Source organism: Phalangium opilio, unplaced genomic scaffold (genome assembly GCF_054372755.1).
Source record: "Phalangium opilio isolate 3A_F unplaced genomic scaffold, DU_Popi_V2 ptg000217l_1, whole genome shotgun sequence".
NCBI lineage: Eukaryota > Metazoa > Arthropoda > Arachnida > Opiliones > Phalangiidae > Phalangium > Phalangium opilio.
Window position 1 is genome coordinate 9,568,291 of NW_028324218.1, and position 20,049 is coordinate 9,588,339.

Here is a 20,049-nt window from a genome sequence, read left to right on the forward strand (position 1 = left end):
CATATTGTTATGCATTGTATATAAATTTACTTAAGGCCAATGCCTACTTACATTTATTGTTAGAGATCCATGTCCCGCAACTGTGATTGTCCATTACAAGGCTTCACTTTCCCACAAATTAAATTGGTTCTTAACACTTCACTTTTAGTTAGCGTTAGTGGTTGCAATTACACGTAAGCGTATAATACGTCTTCTTGAGGAATATTTCGATTTAATGTTTAACAATAACGTCGAAAATAATTTTTATTAGCCGCAAATCAAAACGTCGTGAAACTTGGTAAACGAATGATTACAGAAACGGTCAGAACAATCAAGAGATAATAAAAAATACTCTTAATTAAGTTTTAGACCATCTAGCCTACTTTTGTTTGAAAAAGTTGTTGGTTTTTGAAAAAGGTGTTTATTTTTTCTATATTTATTTTTGTAAAATATTTACATTAAAATATACAATTAATTTTTTACTTCTTAATTTTCTGTTTTATATGTAATATTTTAAGAGCGAATACTCGTGTTTTTTATTACCATTTTCAAGTTTAACATTTTTTATTTTACAATGCAAACTGTTCTAAAATAGAGAATAGTGATGATTTAGTGCTAAGAAGATACTTTATTATGTCATTAATTTATTTGTTAAGTAGAAAGCTAGAAATTACATATATGATTTAATGTTTTTTAACTAATTATACAAATGTGTCAATCATCATTACATACAATTGATATAAATTATTTATTTAGTAATAGGCACTGAGGATTTCTAAAGCGACCACCTTGTTTTATTGAGATGGAACATCTAGTATGGGCATCCAAAGACGTTATATATGACTTCATGTAAAAGGAAGCCTTATATATAGTCTTTGTTGACAAAGTGTCTATTGCCTTCTGAATTCTGAGAGACTATATATGTCAAATTAATATTATGAGACTGATATGTAATGCTCGGATACAATGAATGAAATTAAAAAAAATTGTTTTAAGAGTTTGTTTAATAAACGTAATGTTTTGTTAATTGTTGACCACAAGTCCAGTTTGTTCAGCTCTTATCATTTTTTAGAGTAATGGATTCCATAAACGTTGTTCTGAATAAAGTTAAAACTTGTTAATTGGAAAATAATAACTCTACGACTTGTTTACTACTCAGAGCTAATGAAGTAACAAGCCTACTTGACCATGTCTTCCCTCGATTAGCTCTGAATCAATTGATAGATTATAACTTACGCTGTTGCCTGTGGCATAAGTGTTGTGCGTACTGCCTACATTGCTGACTCCATTTACAGTTCCGATGGTAGTCTGGTAACTCGGGCCTCGGCTTGTTGTTGAGTAGTTACTACCTCCATAGAAAGTATGACCAGAACCGGATATGTTCGAGTTGCTATATTAGTAAATTTAAGATTAAGTTGTTAAATAATTTGAAACAGGAACAAATAACTCTGATAAAATCAAAGGCGTATCTTCCGGTTTGTAAAAATGGCCAAGGCTTAACAATCAAAACCGTACTGATGAAGTAATTATTTTGTTCGTTTTAAACTTAAATGAGTATTGGTATAACGCATTCTTATTATAACTCACTTTTGCGTCGACGACATTTTCCCTAAATTTCTTTAAAATATTAGGAAAACTAACTCTAGTTTTTTCTATTGTGTCTCCTTCACTGAATAAGATTTTATAATTAATAGTGGTTGTCTGTGCTTTTCGTATTTATAAGTTTTAATCTCTATGAGATAAGAATCATCTCGGGCAAACTGAATGTTAGCGATAAAGGTGTTTAAGTCTTGTTAAGCGCGTGTTGTATGCCGTTCTGATTGGATTTTGAAAAAAAGAACTAAAATCTAAAATCGCATCTTAGGTGTACCGTCCATTTACACTTTTCTTTCGCCTTTTGTTTAGTTTTGAAAATCAGAAAAACATCACTTGATAACAATGTTTGTTTTACTTCTATTTATATACATATATACGTTGTAGCAAATTGGTGTTTGTGCATTGGAAAATGTATATATTAAAGTATACATGTATTGCTATTTATATCTATATAAATCAAAGTCCTGACTGACTGACGGACAGACTGACAGACTGACTGACTGATAATCAACGCCCAGCACAAACCGCTTGCCCTAGAAGGCAGGAAATTTGCAAAAACGTTACTCATAAGTAGTAGGCGCGTACTAAGAAAGATTTTTCCAATCCGCCGCCATCTTAGTAAATGGCACCCAAAAATGTAAAACATCTTCTCTATGCAACAAAGTCCGCGCGTTTCAACCGATTTCTAAAATATTTAATACACTGGTTTTCTTTAACCTATAGATGGGCTGAACGGTCTTTTGGGTTCGATTTGTTGCCATCTTTTTAAATGGCGGCCAAAAACTTAAAACCCTTCTTTATAGAATAATGTCCGCGTGAAAAGTAATAAAAATTGCATCCCTAGGGGCTGACGGGCAACGCCGAGTGCCTTCGCTCCTAGGGTGCTGCATAAATATTAGTCATCTGTAAAATCTACTCATTCTTTATATCCTTTTAATGGAAGTTCTTATTACACGCGAGCGACGCCGCGGGTAACAGCTAGTACAATATATGCTCTTTAATATATTTCCAGCAATACCTACCCGGCTTTGCCTGCGGAACCAAACCACTTCAAAAACCTTCCTACTAGTGTTACTGGTATCAACCACATAGTTCGGGCCGAGGATGCGTATTTCAGCACAATTTTAGGGAATCTTGGTCCATTTCCCCACAATTTTAAGGCCCATTTGCGCACAGTTTTTACATAGAAATTGTTTTCACCATTTTTACCATAACCCATTTCCACAAATCTTTTAGGGTTAAGTTAGGTTGGGTTGGTTTTGGTTAGGTTAGGTTTCGGTAACTAATTGTGACAGGGCATTAAGAAAAGCCTACAAACAAACAAAGCACTTTCTCAAATATATATATAAGATTAACAATTATTAGAACAAAAGGCTTATTTATTTCAATGTCTGTTTTGATTCATAGGAAATAACAGTGAGTGTCTCATTTTCATCCTATATTATAAAGGCAGCATCATATACCCTAAGAGTGACCATATTACTTTTGTAACAAAGACAAACAGATCACATAAATTAGTCAAAATTTTGCTCCCAAAGCGTAACATTTCAATATGTTAATCAATGTTTTGTTCTCAAAGAGTAACATTTCCATATAAGTTAGTCAATGTTTTGTTCTCAAAGAGTAATATTTCCATATAAGTTAGTCAATGTTTTGTTCTCAAAGAGTAACATTTCCATATGTTAATCAATGTTTTGTTCTCAAAGAGTAACAATAACATTTTCACATATGTTAGTCAATGTTTTGTTCTCAAAGAGTAACATTTCCATATGTTAATCAATGTTTTGTTCTCAAAGAGTAACAGTAACATTTCCATATGTTAATCAATGTTTTGTTCCCAAAGGGGAACATTTTCATATAAGTTAGTCAAGGTTATGTTGCCAAAAATAACTTATATTACTTATTCAAATTTTTTTCATAGAGGCAACATTTTGTTTTGTTAATGTAACCCAAATGAAACTTGAAAAAAAATGAAACCTTTGGGTTATCTTCAGATACATTTTGTTTATCTTAGCCTAAAAAGCAATTGTTACCTCCGAATTTACCTGTAAGGTTAAACCTTGTAAATTCTATACGCCAACGGTTTACTAAAGAGTTAAAAATAAAATTTTGAGATAAAGATAATGCAATGCAACGTTTTTGTTTTCGTTCTATTATCTCATAAATTTTAAATTTACTGATAAAGATAGTTTTAATGATAATATTATGAAAGTAGGAAGATGAGTGCTTTAAAATTATGACCTCTATTTACCCTTCATGATAGTTAATTATACACGTGAAAGCGTTCAAAACATATTATTGAGCCTAGAACATATGATCGTACGAATAACCATGTTAGGTTACCAGGTGCTCTTACTTTTGAACTGGGTCGTTATATGCTTGTCAGAAAAACGGTGATCCATGGGATCCGGGATTACTAAGGGGGGGGGGGAGAGATTACGAAATTAAACAGCCAAAATACTTCAAGATACAGATAAGAATAATTCATAAGGTGGTGAGTAATTATCAGGAAAAAGCTGTCGGATATTATATTTCCTCTTTGATGTGACTCTATATTTTATATAAGCCTCTTCGATGCAAAAAGGGGGTAGATAACCCTCAATATCGGAACTTTCAAGAGGGTTGACATATTGCAGTCTCTGCACACTCTGGACCCAAAACACCTACAGCGCAGGCGCCGAAAAGCGAGATGGAAGGCAAAGTTTCACCCCCTGTCTTTCCCTCTTAGCTACATCGAAGAAGCTTAGTTGCGAATTGAGAGTACAGGCATGGACCAACAATCGAGAGGGCATCACTCTCATAGCTTTCGTCTCTCCTACAAAAAAGGAACCTCTGGGATAGACCTGCCACCACGCCACCAAACAGTACTCTTTATCCATAGTGTATTCATAGGGTTAATTATTTTTACACCATTTAGGCCTACTTTTCATTAAATATGTTAACCATTTTCATGAATAAAAGTTAAAACTTATATAATCAGCGTTTTCCAGACACAGTTACAGATCGCGAGTTATTTAAACAATTGTTACTGATGTGACGTATTTCCACCTTTTCATTTTTACCTTTACTCATCTCAGCTAATATCTCGTTTTTCTCTAAGGCCTCATAGTCATGTCCTTACATTATTAGTCCATGCATAGATAAATGTAACCAAGTACTATGTTATCGACATACTCAACTTATCTTTTAAGTATCCAATCAGAATTTCGAAAAAGGAACTAAACGTATTATAACTCATTTTACGATAACAAAACGACACCAAATCGCCGAGTATAAAATAAAAATTCAGAATTCCGTTTTAATACTGGCACTGAACAATTACCGACTTCGAAGTAAAATCAACAACCAGAATGAGTTCGCAGAACAAGTAAGTTTTTAAAATCCTTTTCATACTCATGTATTTCTCATAATTATTTCTGTTGATTTCTATTTCAGTAAACACATTGAAGGTCAAAACCATCACTTTTATGGACAAGATAATCGCAGCAACCATACGGAAGGGCCTACTTATGAAACTAAAATAGCCGGTGTTAATGGTGTTTCCAACGTAGGAACAACTCACAAGAGTTATGCTGACGGAAATGATGTAAGACTACCATCCTATCTTTAATATCGATAAGTGAAAATATATTTTATCGCGTACCATTTATTTAATTAATTTCGTAAATAAGCATATTGTGATATTAGGACATTAGGAACAACATTGGAGAGCTATTTATTAACTAGTAGAACTTTCGTGATATTGTAGGATTATGTGAGAGCTATTACCATTACAACTCATGCGCAGTTTGAACAACAGAAAACCTTTTACTTACGTTTAAACATCCCTTAGAAACTGAAACACTTTCACCTTAGTGAATAAACATTTAAACATTTTTACTGAAATATAAATAGTAGAAAGATGCCATAAAAGACCTGAGAACGTACAAATAACCATTTTCGGTTCGCATAAGGCTGCGTTCGACAAACCATCAACGGAAAAAATTTGTTTTTTTCTCGGTCTAAAATATTTTGGCAACGCTACTTCATAAGTTGTTATACATGTTTTTGGTTCGTTGTGCTGTTTCGATTAAATTTGCGTCTGCTACAGCATATTCAAACAGCTCGCGAACTACCAAGGCAAATTGAAATAATTTCAGAAATGATTGGGATATAACTCTTTTGAAAGCAAATTAGATTATTGTTAGTATTAATAATTTTCTCATAGTTTGGGCACGAGTTTTTGAACGCAGCCATAAGCTAAGACTTTTACTGACCCCTAAAATAACAGCACGATTATGTAGGTAAATCGAATTACAATTATGTTTGCACTACGAAACTTTTACAATTTCATACAGCCAAAAATAGTATAACGCCCCAAATACCCCTCAACTAGAGTGCAAATTGGTTGACCATAGAACTTAGAGAGAAAGCGAGGCTTAGTGTTTTAAGCATAATAGTGGGCACTACGAATTTCTTTCTGTTCTTTCTAATTGTTTTTGCTTATAGTACTTGCAATATTTTCTATTTATTTTCAGAACAAAGTCTTTGGAGTATCTTATTCAGATTCCAACTGATATTGATTTAAACGAAGCATATTGTATATAGATGACTCATCGTCGTGAAAACTTTTAAAGAAATAAAGTTCTTAATTATGAAAACCTAATCACATTTTTGTAATTAGTGCATATTTGAAGCTGAATAAAGTATTTTAAGATGTTTATTAAATATGTTTAAAAATTCAAACATACACATACACATTCATAAATGGCAAATATAATGGTAAACTATGACTAAAACAATAATAAATTAAATACAAGTATTTGTACAAGTATACTTTAAACACTTAGAGTAACTTAGTAACTTGAATGATATGAGGTTATATAGTGGCACATTATTGGTATTGAAGTTAACTACCACCATCCAGAACTTTCCCATCCTCCGCTGCTGCCACCTCCTCCTCCCATCATTTCTTCACCTCCCATGTGATCCATGGATTCCATCATACCACCACCATGTCCACCGAGATGGATGATCTTGATTTCTTGCTCCTTTTTCTTCTTTTTTTCTTGATGATGACCACTGTTTGAAATGACAATTAAATTTTTGATTATATTTACGAAAATAAATTATATTAAAATTCCACTAGCCATGGAGTGGTAAAATCTATAGGGCTAACACGAGAGTCCCTTAACACGTAAAATTTACCCATAGTACCCCGGTTTTACGTTGGGTATATGCTTTAGGCGCCAACTGGTTATAGCTAGAAGAACTAATATTTACAAGTGACTAAGCTACTAAAATATTTCCACCGAGAGATGGCTCTGCTCTATTATACCAAACCATGAAAAGCATGCTGGAATAGACCCAACCAACAAATCTTTTGAACTTTTACAACGGCTTAGATCTCGTTCTCGGGTTTTGAGGCGAGAAAGGGATAACCTGATTGGTTTGATTTTTCCATGCGCAGAACCTGTTTAACCTCAAGAGTCAGACTCTAATCCAATCAGAAAAATAAGTAATTTATTTTCGTCGCTCAACGACAGATGGTACTACAGTCAACTTTGTTAGTCGCGTGGTCCTATCCCTTAGATGGAGACGAGACCAAGCCAACTTGTTTATTTGTTGGTTGGGTCTATTTTAAAACAGGTACAGATGGCCCTCAACTATACCACTCCAGAATTAAGCTTTCTTCCTCCAAGTCTAAAGCGTGCTTCATCGAGGGGTTAATCAATCAATATCCTTGGTATACACGTTTTATCTTGCCTTCACTAATGTTATCTTTAAAATGGAATACTCTTGATAGTGCTAAAATGATTCCAAGTAACCCGTTATAGGTGTACATGAAATATGATAGATATGCCACTTTAGGATGACCTTGTTGGCTCTTTAGCAATGGCCAGAGTCGGAGTAACTGACTTGACTACTATAGTTTAGCCAGTTGTGGGCTGTGGAAATTACATAGGTTGCTAGCTTCTAATTATGTAAAGTTGTTTGGATTTAAAAAATTTGCGTTTTAGCCATTTTCTCAATGTTACGTAATAAATGTGAATAAATTAATATATGTTAGGTCTTAGTTTTTGAATTTTAAGTTATGATTAAGAACTCTTAAATGATTGTTATGGTAATATCACAAGGTTAGCATCTTCATTTATCCGTAAACTAAATGCTCTGACTTTCAATCTTTCCTTAATTGGTCGTATAAATGCGTGGCTGGTTTGTTTTATTTCAAAATCTATTAATTGAATTCTGTGAGGCGTTACATACCCGACGTATACTGGGATGAATTTAACTCCTTGTCCTTTGTTACCACCTTGTAACGCTCGAAGAACCAGAGCTAAAGCTGCTAACTTTTCAATATGGGCAGCTTCGGCGTACTGGACAACCCAGGTGAAGGATAATAGGTAACATAATGCTAGAACGATGGCTGTGTTGGACTTCATGATTTTCTGTAAATTAAAGTTATAAAGAGTTAAAGAAGAACCTCGCAGTCTGAATGAACTACATCAAAGTACTGGACGTAGTCTAATTTTTCCGAGTGGCAAGGGGCAAATTTAAAACCTAACTTTAATAGACATTTTCAAAAGGAGGCGAGGAACATGGAGTTTCGTCTGCTTGAATTAGGGTTAAGACGAAATATCCGGTTTGTGAACAACAAAGGCGTTAGATAGGGCTTCAATCTCACCAGTCCACCAAAATTGTTTGTTGTCATGGATAATCTATCTTAACACAACAAGTTGGTTAAACTCCAAACTTTATATTACCCCTGAGTTTTGGGAAGGGTCTAATAAACAACAATTGAAAAATGTGTTCATATCTTGAATATTATTTTAAATTTTAACCCTTGCCACTACTGCACCAATCACTCCACTAATTAATTATTTAACTAAGTACATTTCAATATTTGTAATCTTCAATGAAGAACAATATGAAAAACGTTCTCCTAATTTTACTAATGAAATGGATGTTAACAAAGATCTGTCATCAATAATGTGTTCTTTGGACGATTTCTTTGGACTAGTTCTATGACCTTTTACCGTCCGTGTATGCTTGGTGTGTTTTACGGATGTCCCCTAAATTTAACCAAGTAACTTAAAGACAATGATTGCTAATTTTATTAAAGGGTCATAAGCAAAACACTAAAAAAAATATAACTTGAAAAGGGTGACCCGGAAGACAAATTGTCATTGAACATTTTAAGTTTCAAATTGGCCAAAGAACATCCCCCTTTATTTCTGACTGACCTTTCAGAAACACCATGTATAAATTAACACATCAATTAAAGCTTCAAATCTACTTAACAACTCCACATACAAATCAAGGTCTTCATATTGTTAACACTGAAATTTCAAACACGAGCAAAACTTACCTTTTCTGATATATTGTTACTGTAACACCACAAATTTGAGTCTGATCCATGTTTCAATGCCGAATCGAGCTTATATAGACGCGGAACGTAAATTCAACCTTTCCCCCTGTTCACAATTTGTCAAATACACCCATAGTACCACAGGACATTAATTTCGCGATAGGTTCTAAAAGGAAACAAATGTCGCGTAAAAATTAAGATCTAATCAAAATGTGAAGAAAAAAAACCTTACTCCAACACGCACACAACTCAATTTCTCTATTTTAAGAAAACAATGTAAAGAACTGAGTATATCGACGGATGATTTAAAAAAAAGGATATTTTAGGAATTTTTCTCGGGTTTTTCTTTATCAATTTAATATTTGGAAGATTATCCTAAAGTTATAAAATTCGTACATGAATATTGATCTGACATTTATAGAAGTAAAAGTAAAGTTTTTAGAAGGAGTACTACACAAGTGACTTATTTTTTAACACAATATTACAGTGAACATAATGTCCAAGGCTTAATATGAATTAGTTTAAATCATGGAGAAATATACTGGAGAAATAGCAAAAAGAAAAACTCTACGACCAAAGAAAGTTCAAAGTTACAATTGGATGGATTAAAGTGCCTCGCCCTCAGATACTTTACCCCATTATTGCCTACTCCCTCACATCATTGTAACACTTTTAAAGACCCAGTACAAAATGTGCGCGCTCATAATAATAATAATATGAAATGAAATGAAATACATTTTTATTGTGCATAAAAAAAGCTACATGAAGCTCACGAGATTATACACACTTGTCACAAAATCCATAATAGCTCAAATTTTATAATAGGTACGAATTGGTTGGTTTTATCGTTCTAAAAACACAGCCTAATTATGTGCCGAAATTGTAAAATCCAATTAATTATTTAAATATTAAAGTATGATTACTTTTAAGAGTTTTAAATCTGTACAGTATATGTCAAATTTCTCCTGAAAGAGATTACATGTCCTTTGCATACGTAAGATAGGGTTGAGCTGAAACTTTGAGGGATAAAACGTAGTACACCTACGTAGATTGGAAGGGACAGTGAAAGCCAGTTTCGATAGTAAAATGGGTGAGCAGTAATCTCCACGTACTAATTTAGCCACAAATATCACATCGGATATTTTCCAGATGCTTTCTAATTTATGCAAACGCAAAGTGTCTAATAAGGAATCATAGCTATAGGCATGATCCTTCAGGAAAAATAAATGACAATACTGCACAAACTTCCTCTGTACACCCTCCATTTTATCACGTAAGTAGGCGCTACACCCGCTCCAGACACAACAACCATATAGCACACGAGAGCGAACGAGGCTCAAATACAGGATCCGAAAATGTTTTAGTGAACGAAGTTTGCGAGTAAGTTTTAATATCACAGCTAAGGTGCGACGATTGCGACTCACTGTGGTTGCAATGTGTTCTCTGAAATAAAGCTGCCTATCAAAAGTCACACCAAGATCTTTCATGACAGATTTCTGAGGTATAATCAAATTGTTTAATGTATATTTGGACCTGACCTCGCGACAAACACGTCTAGTAAACGTCATGTGAACCGATTTATCTGGATTAATGGGTATATTATTGTCTGCACACCACCGGCAGATGGCGTCAAGGTCGAGTTGCAACAGGATTGTATCGTTAGAGGAATTGACAATTTTGCATATTTTGAGATCATCGGCAAATTGATATAACTGTGTGTGCTTTATATCAAATTGTAAATCAAAGGCATAGATATTGAACAATTCAGGGCCGAGAGAGGAGCCTTGCGGTACCCCACACGTAACCCCGTAGGATGTTGATGTGATGGTCCCGTTGCATTTAACGACGTTGACGCGATCCGCAAGGTAATTGCCAAACCATCTGAGAACCGCACCGTCCATGCCAAGGTTGTGCAACTTTGATAATAATAGGTTGTGCGACACACGGTCGAATGCCTTAGCCAGGTCGAGGTATATAACGTCGACCTGACCCCGATTCTCGACCTGCGGCGCAACAAAATCCATAAAGGCGGTGTGATTTGTGGCTACACTCTTACCAGGTTGGAACCCATGCTGGCAATCATTCGGGAAGTGCTGGAACCACTTTTGTAAATGAGCGTGCATAATTCTGTCGAACAATTTAGCGAAAACACACAAAAGGGAAATTGGTCGGTAGTTCTTCAAGTCATGTGCGGGCCCACTCTTATAGACAGGGACAATTACTGCTGATTTCCACAAATTGGGAAACACACCAAGGTCAAGGGACAGATTGAAAATGTGGCTCAGGATAGGCTGAAGTAGAGCAGCGCAACCCTTGATAATAAAGGTAGGGATACCATCTATACCGGTGGAGAATTTCAATGGCAAGGAATTGATAGCCGCGTATATTTCGGAAGAAGTTATATGTTCAGAGCTATAACCGTGTGGAACAATATCGGGAGCCTTGAGCGAATAAGGAACAGCCGACACTGTGCCATCCACAGAGATCTTGGAGAAGTGGGAACCAAAGCATTTTGCGATAGCATCGGTGTCAGTAATAATGTGAGTCTTTACCTTAAGTGATATAGGTAAAGATGCTCCTTTAAGATTCCCGTTTACAAAACTCCAAAATTTCTTAGGGTGACTCTTAGCGTCAACGCAGATGCGATGTGTTTCAGTGGTGTGGTCGCGAACTGTCAACCTCTTTACCACAGCCCTAAGTCTTTTAAATTCGATAAAATCTCTATCGGCGCCAGTGCGACATTTCTTACGAAAGAAATACCTTTTTCGGCTAATGGCTTTTTGTAGTTCCCTAGAGTACCAATGAGGAAATTTTGAGCGAGCGCGACCGGTGCTATTGGGAATAGCAACTTCCATGGAGAGCTGCATTGTTTTCGTTAGTTGGTCCACACAAAACTCCAAGTCCCGTGACTGAAGCACCTCCGACCAATCCCTATCGCGGATCGTTGCATATAGCAACTCATAATCGCCTCTCTGAAATTGAAATCGTGACGGTTGGGTGATACTAGCAGGTTTGGCAACTAAATTATGAGTAACTTGAAATGGAGGGTGAAACTTATCTATTTGTACGAGTGGGAAGTCCATAGGGGCAATAATTAAACCATTGATATTTGTTAAACATAGATCCAGTAAGTTAAGATTGTCGGGTTTGGCATTAATTTGATTTAGGTTAAAGTAATAACAGAGCTCAAAGATATGTAGAGCTTTACATGTTGTCGGAGAGGAACAGCCTTGAGTGCCATAGTTCTCCCAGTCAACTTTCGGGAGATTGAAATCGCCAATTAGCAACATTTCGCCCTCAAAATCCTGTAATTCAGCGATCAATCGTTCGCTATAGAGTCTATACTGGGTATCAATGTTAGACGGACGAAAATAGCACGACCCGATCAATACTGAATCGTTGGCCCCAGCCAAGATCTCCAGAAAGACGCACTCATCAGCAACTTCCAGGTCAGCTCGGCGAATACACTTAATTGACTTTTTCACGGCAATCAAGGCTCCTCCTCCCCTAACACTTTTAAAATTAGGATCAGGTCGATCCGCTCTAAATATATAATAAGAATTAGGAAAATAATCATCATTAAATTGTGCATCTCCAAACCAAGTTTCCGTTAAACAAATGATATCTAAATCCTGCCCTACTACATTGTCCATAAATTCAACAGATTTAGTTCTAAGTCCTCGAACATTCTGATAACCAATTGTAAGTTGTCGCGTCATTATTCCGTATGGGATTGAGTGGAGGAGTCGTTTTTCAGTTCCGATTCGTGTTTATGCTCATCCCGCGGAACACCAGTAAATTGCGCGATTATGCAATCAGTTGGCCAAATGGCAACATCATTCAGTGTATCGAATTCAGCCGGGTCCGAACACGTAACATAGAAGGAAGAGTGGCGCGCTTTTGGATTTTTGGGGCGCAATCTGATGCACCTAGCCGTTGTAATCTCATGTTCCTCGATGAGATAGTCAGTCAGATCCCGTGAAGAAAGTGATTCATCAAGCATGCTAATGAATAGAGCCTTTGGTGCCTGTAATGGGCCCCTTGGTGCAGTTTTCAGCTTAGTGTTTGTTGCTGATCCACGCTTAACTTCCTGTAGAGGCCGGGTAGGTGGATGTGGGCGAGCTGTGAGTAGCGGAGCATTGCGGACAGCCGTCGCAGCATACGAATCCTGGTTGGGGAAAGGCAACTGGGCAAATGGAGGAGCCCGAGGATTTAAAGGCTCGTTGCGGAAGTCGGAAGCGCTGCATGGAGCAACAGGGCGAGCCGAACCAGAAGTTGAAATAGCCGTAAGCAGTTCAGCGTTCTCATTACGCAATTTGTCCCTTTCCCGCTCAACCAACGCCAATTTCATGTCCAACGAAGCTACCATAGAGGTAAGAGACCCCAACTGCAACTGCATCTGATCCAGCTTAGAACATAGCAGATCCAATAGGGAATCGCCGTCCCTCGTTAGGCTGTCCACCTTGAGCAACTCATTAAAGGCCGTGTGTACATCCGTCATCGTCACCGGCAAGGAGCCATTGGCGACAGTTGTTCCATTCTCATTCTTCTGAGTAGACTGGGAATTGACACCACTCTTCCGAGCAGGGCTTCTGGAATTTCTTTTATTCGAATTGCATGCGCGGCAGGTATACGACGACGCGGAAGAGCAATTCTTATGGATCCTGCGTTTGCAAAGTCCAGTGCAAGAAAAGCTTTCCTGCTTGCCAAAAAATTGCGCTTCGCAGACCTCACAAGTATCCCTAGAACCCGCCATCCGTGAGCAGATGACAGAATCCGTACGTTAAACTACCGAAATTTAAAAAGTAGCAGCGAATAAACGAAACTGGAGGTAATTTTAGTAGGGTCTAAAACACAGTTATAGGAACAGCTCCGTCACGAGTCCCGCAGAACTAACGAAACGAGCTTTCTTACAACGTATGGCAAACCGTTGCCATCAGGTAAGACAGAAACACAGCGAAAACTCGAAAAATATGCACAATTACCGAAAATCAAGTTTAAATACCGTTTCCGGAAGACGTTAGAGGTCGTAATGGGCAAAAATCCTGTTGCAGAACGAACAAAATACCGAATATCTTGAGCAAAAAATAATATTTATTTCGTAACCCAAAGCTACTGGCAACCACAGAGGCATGAGCCTATATAATGTGGTTACCTGGACAAAACAATACATTAAGAATAAATAAGATACATAAATCAAAAATTAATTTTGAATAGACATCCAATCGTCTCATGGGTACCAGAGTTCCCTGTTCATAGGCTCTCAGGTATTATTTGAGTTTTAACCACTGTTGTTGTCAGTATTATGCCTATTGTTAATTAAATACTGTAAGGTTCGCCATATTGATTATTGGTTTGTGATAGAAATCTTAAATCCGAGACGCCTTCTAAATTCAAAAATATTCACTACAAAGTTATAGCAATTCATAACGCCAGCCGGTGATTTAAAAGATATGCATATCAAATTAAATAAGTTACGGTGGTGGTCTGTTTTTCCTCTTAAATCCCAATAAAGACCACCTTCATGGAAATTATATTTTACGCACCGTTGATCAAAATGTCAAGTGCTAGCGAGCCTAAATTGGGGAAATATTTATACTGTTATTGTGTTTTCTAGGTTAGGCAAAAAATTGCGGAGAATAAGCAATGGTGTAATATGGTAGTTACTCTATTTAGTTATCATTTCTGATTTTTTTACCAAGACCTATTCTGCATTTCTATTCTTTAAATTCCTATTTTTTTAAGAAAAAAATAACTTTATCAAATATTTCCCAAACCCTCTGAAGATAGATTTCAAATTTGATGGATTAGTTTACTAACGAAACTGGTAAAGCAGAGCATTTTTGATGTACATACTTCACTATGCTTTCCTGACGCTCAATCTATTTTCGTTATGATATTGGACTATATTATTAGCTTAAAATTTCTTACCATTTCTATCATGGTATTAGACTAATATTTTAAGCCTTTACATTTCTTACAATTTAGATAACGATATACTATATATAGTATATCATTATCTCAATAGTTTCAAAGATTAATACGTGTTGATAAAAAATTATGCTACAATTATTAGACCACATTCTTGACTTTAAACCTTCTTAATTGACCCTTAATATTATAACATTTGAACCTCTGATAGACTGGATCCTATATTGAATCCTTCAAATTTCAAACCACAAAGACTCAACACAAATAAACCGATGTAATACATTACTCACTTACATACAAAATTAATTACATCATCTTATCCTGGTTAAAACTGGAAGTTTACCTTAGACTTTGAATTATTGAGAACCATTAACCCCAAATTTATGATAGCATTTCAAAGAATCATAATATCTGTACCATCACGTATACGTAGGTAATATAAATTTCAAGTTCACGTAAACAGGCCTATATAGAGTCGAATATTCTAGGATTCCCCCAATTGACGTATTTTCTACCTACAAAAAGAATTGAAGCAACAGGTATTCAAGTTTTCAAAAAAAAATAATAAATAAAACTCCTTAGATTCTATTCAACTAATAATGCATAAGGAAAAAGACTGATTTTTGTAATGTTTAAATTATGTTGTTTTTACCTTTAGGTTGCCATCTATTGTTATTGTTTTATATAGTTGTTAAAATTAAGGCATATTATTTATTGGTTTAGGTGATAAAACAATTTTAATTAATTCTTCACTTCTATCAGAATTAATATGTATGTTTTAATATACATAAACATGGTCGTTAATATCTTACATACGATATGAAGTGTTCCCTATCTCGCAAAGATGGCTCTGAAAAGTTTAATTATATTTGGTTCGTTGAACTGCATACTTAATGCTTGGAAATGGAAAGCTTTTTCTCTAAAGCACTAACACGAGAGGGCCCTACCCATGCATGGCCATAATATTTACACAAATTGTATCCCCAGTTTTTCGTTGGACATAAGCTTTTGATGCCACATGAACTACTATTTATACGTGACTAAGCTAGTAAACTTTTTCCACCAAGAGGTGGCTGCACTCAATGATACTCAACCTTGAAAAACATGCTGGGATATTAAAACATCTACAGATCATGTACCTTCTATATAATGGACCAGAATCTTAATGGCGGATCCCATGTTAAAGTTTTCTTACTAAAGTGTCCCAAAATAATAAAGAAAAAAAGCTAGCAGACGACAAGGTCGCGTACCCCATACCCGGCGAAATTAGCGGGCAACTGCGCACAGACGTTGTAAGCCGAAAAAAACCCTCCCAGTTTCTGGTCCTTCTAGATAGATGGTTCAAGTACAGATGGCCCCCAACTATTCAAATCAAGACTTAATGTACGTGTAAAATTTCAACAAAATTCTTCTGTAATTTGAAACTTACAAAGATCCAAAATAAATATATATTTAAATTAATACACATGATTTTTTATTCAATACACTGCACCAAAGTTAAAGGAATAATACATTCATTAATAGGAACTTTAAGAACACACCGCGTATGTAGGTGACATGATCTGTGATTGACAAGGGAGTAGAAACCATTGATCGAACTCTCATACAACTAATAATTTTAAAATACATTCATGCATAGTTAAAAACACGTACGCATCTATATAAAGTTAAAATCTTAAATTAGTTTCCAGTTGTATATCAAAATCATTATCCGTGATGATGTCCGTGATGTTTCATAATCTCAATTTCGTGATGGTGTTCTTCTTCGTGATGTCCTCCGTGACTAGAAAAGATCGCACGAGTGACGCGTCAATTAATAATTAACGTTAAGGTTCTGATTCGTTTAATTTTTTCTTACACATGAATAGGTATGTAATGATGACCACCGCCTCCTTGCTGTCCTCTTTGAGCTCGAAGAATCAACGCCAAAGCTGCCAGTTTTTCCAAATGACCACATTCTACCTCACTGGTAAGTAGCCCAATGGAAATTAAGACAACCAGTAAAGCGACGCAAACGATCTTTCGTCCAGACATTATCTACATACAGATGTAATAGGAATATTCGTTTCAGTGTTAATTGCTTACTTATTATAAAGATGTCTTAATTCTTAGCCATATCTCACAAGTCACTAGCTAACCATGCGTTGAATGTTTTCGTTTTTTAAATGACGAGTTGATTTTCTCTAGCTAAAAGGACATTAAGCAAAACGCTATGCACTTTTACATAACAACGTTAGTCTACGAGGAAGTTCAATAGACCGAAGCACTTTTCTCGCATTTTCGAATGAATATAATTTGAATAAACATCGATGTTTTGATATTACTATTTTTGCATGTAAACAATAATTATCATTTTTCCTTGCTATTTCGTATTGATTTTCATAGTTCAAAGGCTTTATGTTATCATGAAAATATCTTAAATATGAAAAAAAAAAAACATTTTTGTGATTTTGGGTCATTAAAAATTTATTTCATATTCTATTAATGGTAATAATGCTTTCTAATAGAGAATATACAAAAAGTTGAATAATTTTACTAAGATTTAACTAAAATTACTAGAATTCAACAACTCTATCAGCAAATAAGTAAAAGTTTTTAAAAAATCGTCTTACCACGAAGGTGGTTCCCAGATAAGTACTATCAAGATGAGACTCAATCGATCGTATGAATTAAAATGACAAACTATAGAACTTTATATAGGATTTTATTAATTGAAAGATCATTATAACCCATTAATAATGAAATAAATTTCCTTATCGAGTTTAGTGCGAAAGGGAAAGTTTATTCATTAATTGTAAAGCGAGATGGTATAGGTACATGTATGTTTATTAAGATCAGGTGGGTATTTTCGTTTATGTTTTTAAATTAATATGATATTTTTATTGTCAATTAAATTAGTATCAGCTTGCGCGTTTTTATAATGTCTATTTACAGAAACCAAATGATAAAAATAAAATACAAGTTGGGAAAACCAAAATATTACCTCTCCGAGTCAAGACGACTACATACAAACTTATTTACCCATATATGGAAATGTTTCTTAAGTTAAAATTTATGAAATATTAAAGCAGTATACAAAGCATAGCAAATTTACTGTAAATCAGACGACATTTTACATCCAATAATGATATACTTGTACACATTAAAGTCATCCGATGGGGGGAAAAACGGGAAGTGAAGAGATAAAACTTTGGAGGGATATTACCTTTACGTGTTTGTAAAGGCCCAATTTTCTACTCCTCAACTGTATGCCCTCTATGTTCAAAGCCATATTCACAACAGGGTTGGCATGTAAACACTATCCTCTCGTTTCACCTCAACGATTTTCTTAGTTTAACAACATGACTTAACGTTACATAACACCAAAGCTTATTTGTGGCTACACACACTGAAAGTAAATGCGTACCATAAAAAGCATGAAAACACGAAGCTATTATCCGATTACGATCAGACCTTTCACTGGTCTGGGCTGCGTTCAGCAGAGCTCACCAAAAAAGACAGCGGATTTTGGAAATGTTTACCGGTGAGCTCTGTCGTCATAGCTTTTCTCCGGTCATCGGCGTTTTATAAATGACGCTAGCGCAATAAAGCGTGCAAGGTACCAAGGCTTAACAAAAATTGTATGATAACATATTTATAGAGATAGATAACAACTTTTATAATTAAAATTATAAACTAACATATCTCTTAAAATTCTCGCGTGATCAACTGGTTTCACGCCAATTAAATAGCTATAGTCCCATAGAGCTATTTGTATTAATTCCTCCATGGTTTTTTCGCCAAGCTGAGAACTACGCGTTTTACGTCACGTTATCCAAAAAGCCGACTATTTTCTTTGAAGACCGCGCTAGCTCAGCGCTAAGCACCGTGACGTCAAAATTAAGAAACAAAATCCCGTTATGTAGGACACTCCTAGCAGCGCTGGGCTCTGCTGAACGCGGCCCAGATTTCCACCATGATTATAAAATCTAAGCCTAATTATTTCAAAGTGTATTTAACTTTCGGCTCACTCTGAACCGTTAATGTCTCTGCATACAGAAACGAAAACCAAACCCAAACGTTTACTTTTTGGTTCACTAGGCCTATTGACAAATAAAAGTTCATTTGACCAGCATAGCAGCGTTGTGCTTGTATTCACTGTGACTTTAGAAAGGATTATGCTATAAACAGATGTAGTATAGCTTAAGTAATATATAAACATCCATTTTAAATAATAATATTAAAAAAAATCTTTGGAATATCAAAATGAAACGGAGCTTTAAAGCTACAAAAGTACTAAATGCATCATAATTACGAAAAATATTTCCACATGTTCATTTTATATTATGGAAAACGGGAATATTAAGGTTCTGAAGGATTTCTTTACACATCAAAACAAAACGAACTTCTAACGCAGCGCACTAGTGTTACAACGGACGGACACATATAGACAAACACATAGACTGCTGTTTTACCCTTTCCGTATAAATTTTGAGTTGAGAGACATGATTATCTTAAATATTAAAATAAATATAATTAATATTAAATATTTTCTTCGATAGTTGTTCGCCTTATTGAGCGTTACATCGTTTTGAAAAAGAACAATTAAGCATTCTTGAGAGACTTGACTAATATTGGCGTTTGAAATGAAGCATACGCCGGTTGCTTCGCCTTCATCAAATAGATAGTATATAAAGGTGTCGAATCGCAGCTATGGATAAGAACAGCGCAATTGCGTGAACCTTTGGTGGAAGCCCCACCATTGGGAGGCCGGACGTTTCTCGTAACCCTGGCCGATCGCCGCGTATGTCTTAACCTTAAGGAGTAGAAGCCAGGTGTACAGACTGGTGTCCATGTGGGATGGACAAAAGCAAAGACCAGAAGATGGTGGTGTTAGAAGCCAGGTGTACAGACTGGTGTCCATGTGGGATGGACAAAAACAAAGACCAGAAGAGGGTGGTGATAGATGCCAGGTGTACAAACTGGTGTCCATGTGGGATGGACAAAAACAAAGACCAGAAAATGATGGTGATAGAAGCCAGTAAGTACAGACTGGTGTCTATGTGGAATGGACAAAGACCACAAAATGGTGGTGTTTGAAGCCAATAAGTACAGATTGGTATTCATGTAGAATAGACAATTGACTAGTCAGATGAAGTAATAGTGGCCAGTTGATTTCTGGATAGATTCAAGTTTTGAAATTTCCGGGAACTGTG

At 35.6% G+C, this 20,049-nt stretch overlaps 1 protein-coding gene and 3 long non-coding RNA genes across 4 annotated transcripts; 1 reads left to right on the forward strand and 3 right to left on the reverse strand.

Annotated features, from left to right (window-relative positions):
• Positions 1 to 792: 792 nt before the first annotated feature.
• LOC149616190 (uncharacterized) lies at positions 793 to 1,632 on the reverse strand. Its single transcript, XR_016375826.1, has 3 exons — positions 1,567 to 1,632; positions 1,216 to 1,369; positions 793 to 1,076 (listed from the first exon to the last, which is right to left on the reverse strand). It is a non-coding gene; the product is annotated as an uncharacterized LOC149616190 (long non-coding RNA).
• Positions 1,633 to 4,802: 3,170 nt separating this feature from the next.
• On the forward strand, positions 4,803 to 6,220 carry LOC149616191 (uncharacterized). The gene is made up of 3 exons (XR_016375936.1): positions 4,803 to 4,942; positions 5,011 to 5,161; positions 6,093 to 6,220. It is a non-coding gene; the product is annotated as an uncharacterized LOC149616191 (long non-coding RNA).
• Positions 6,221 to 6,408: 188 nt separating this feature from the next.
• Positions 6,409 to 9,033, reverse strand: LOC149616192 (uncharacterized). The gene is made up of 3 exons (XM_089856766.1): positions 8,924 to 9,033; positions 7,822 to 8,003; positions 6,409 to 6,636 (listed from the first exon to the last, which is right to left on the reverse strand). Exons 2-3 carry the CDS (start codon positions 7,995 to 7,997, stop codon positions 6,468 to 6,470), a joined length of 345 nt encoding a protein of 114 aa, XP_089712892.1. The 5' UTR covers positions 7,998 to 8,003; positions 8,924 to 9,033; the 3' UTR covers positions 6,409 to 6,467.
• A 7,406-nt stretch (positions 9,034 to 16,439) lies between these two features.
• LOC149616193 (uncharacterized) lies at positions 16,440 to 17,170 on the reverse strand. Its single transcript, XR_016376087.1, has 2 exons — positions 16,713 to 17,170; positions 16,440 to 16,637 (listed from the first exon to the last, which is right to left on the reverse strand). It is a non-coding gene; the product is annotated as an uncharacterized LOC149616193 (long non-coding RNA).
• Between the last annotated feature and the right edge of the window lie 2,879 nt (positions 17,171 to 20,049).

Bases quoted from the DNA above. Each gene is read 5' to 3' on its own strand.
- LOC149616192 (XM_089856766.1), bottom strand. From the start codon at position 7,997: ATGAAGTCCAACACAGCCATCGTTCTAGCATTATGTTACCTATTATCC. The intron at 6,637-7,821 runs GTATGTAACGCC...CATTTCAAACAG, and splicing joins TTCATCCCAGTATACGTCGG to TGGTCATCATCAAGAAAAAA.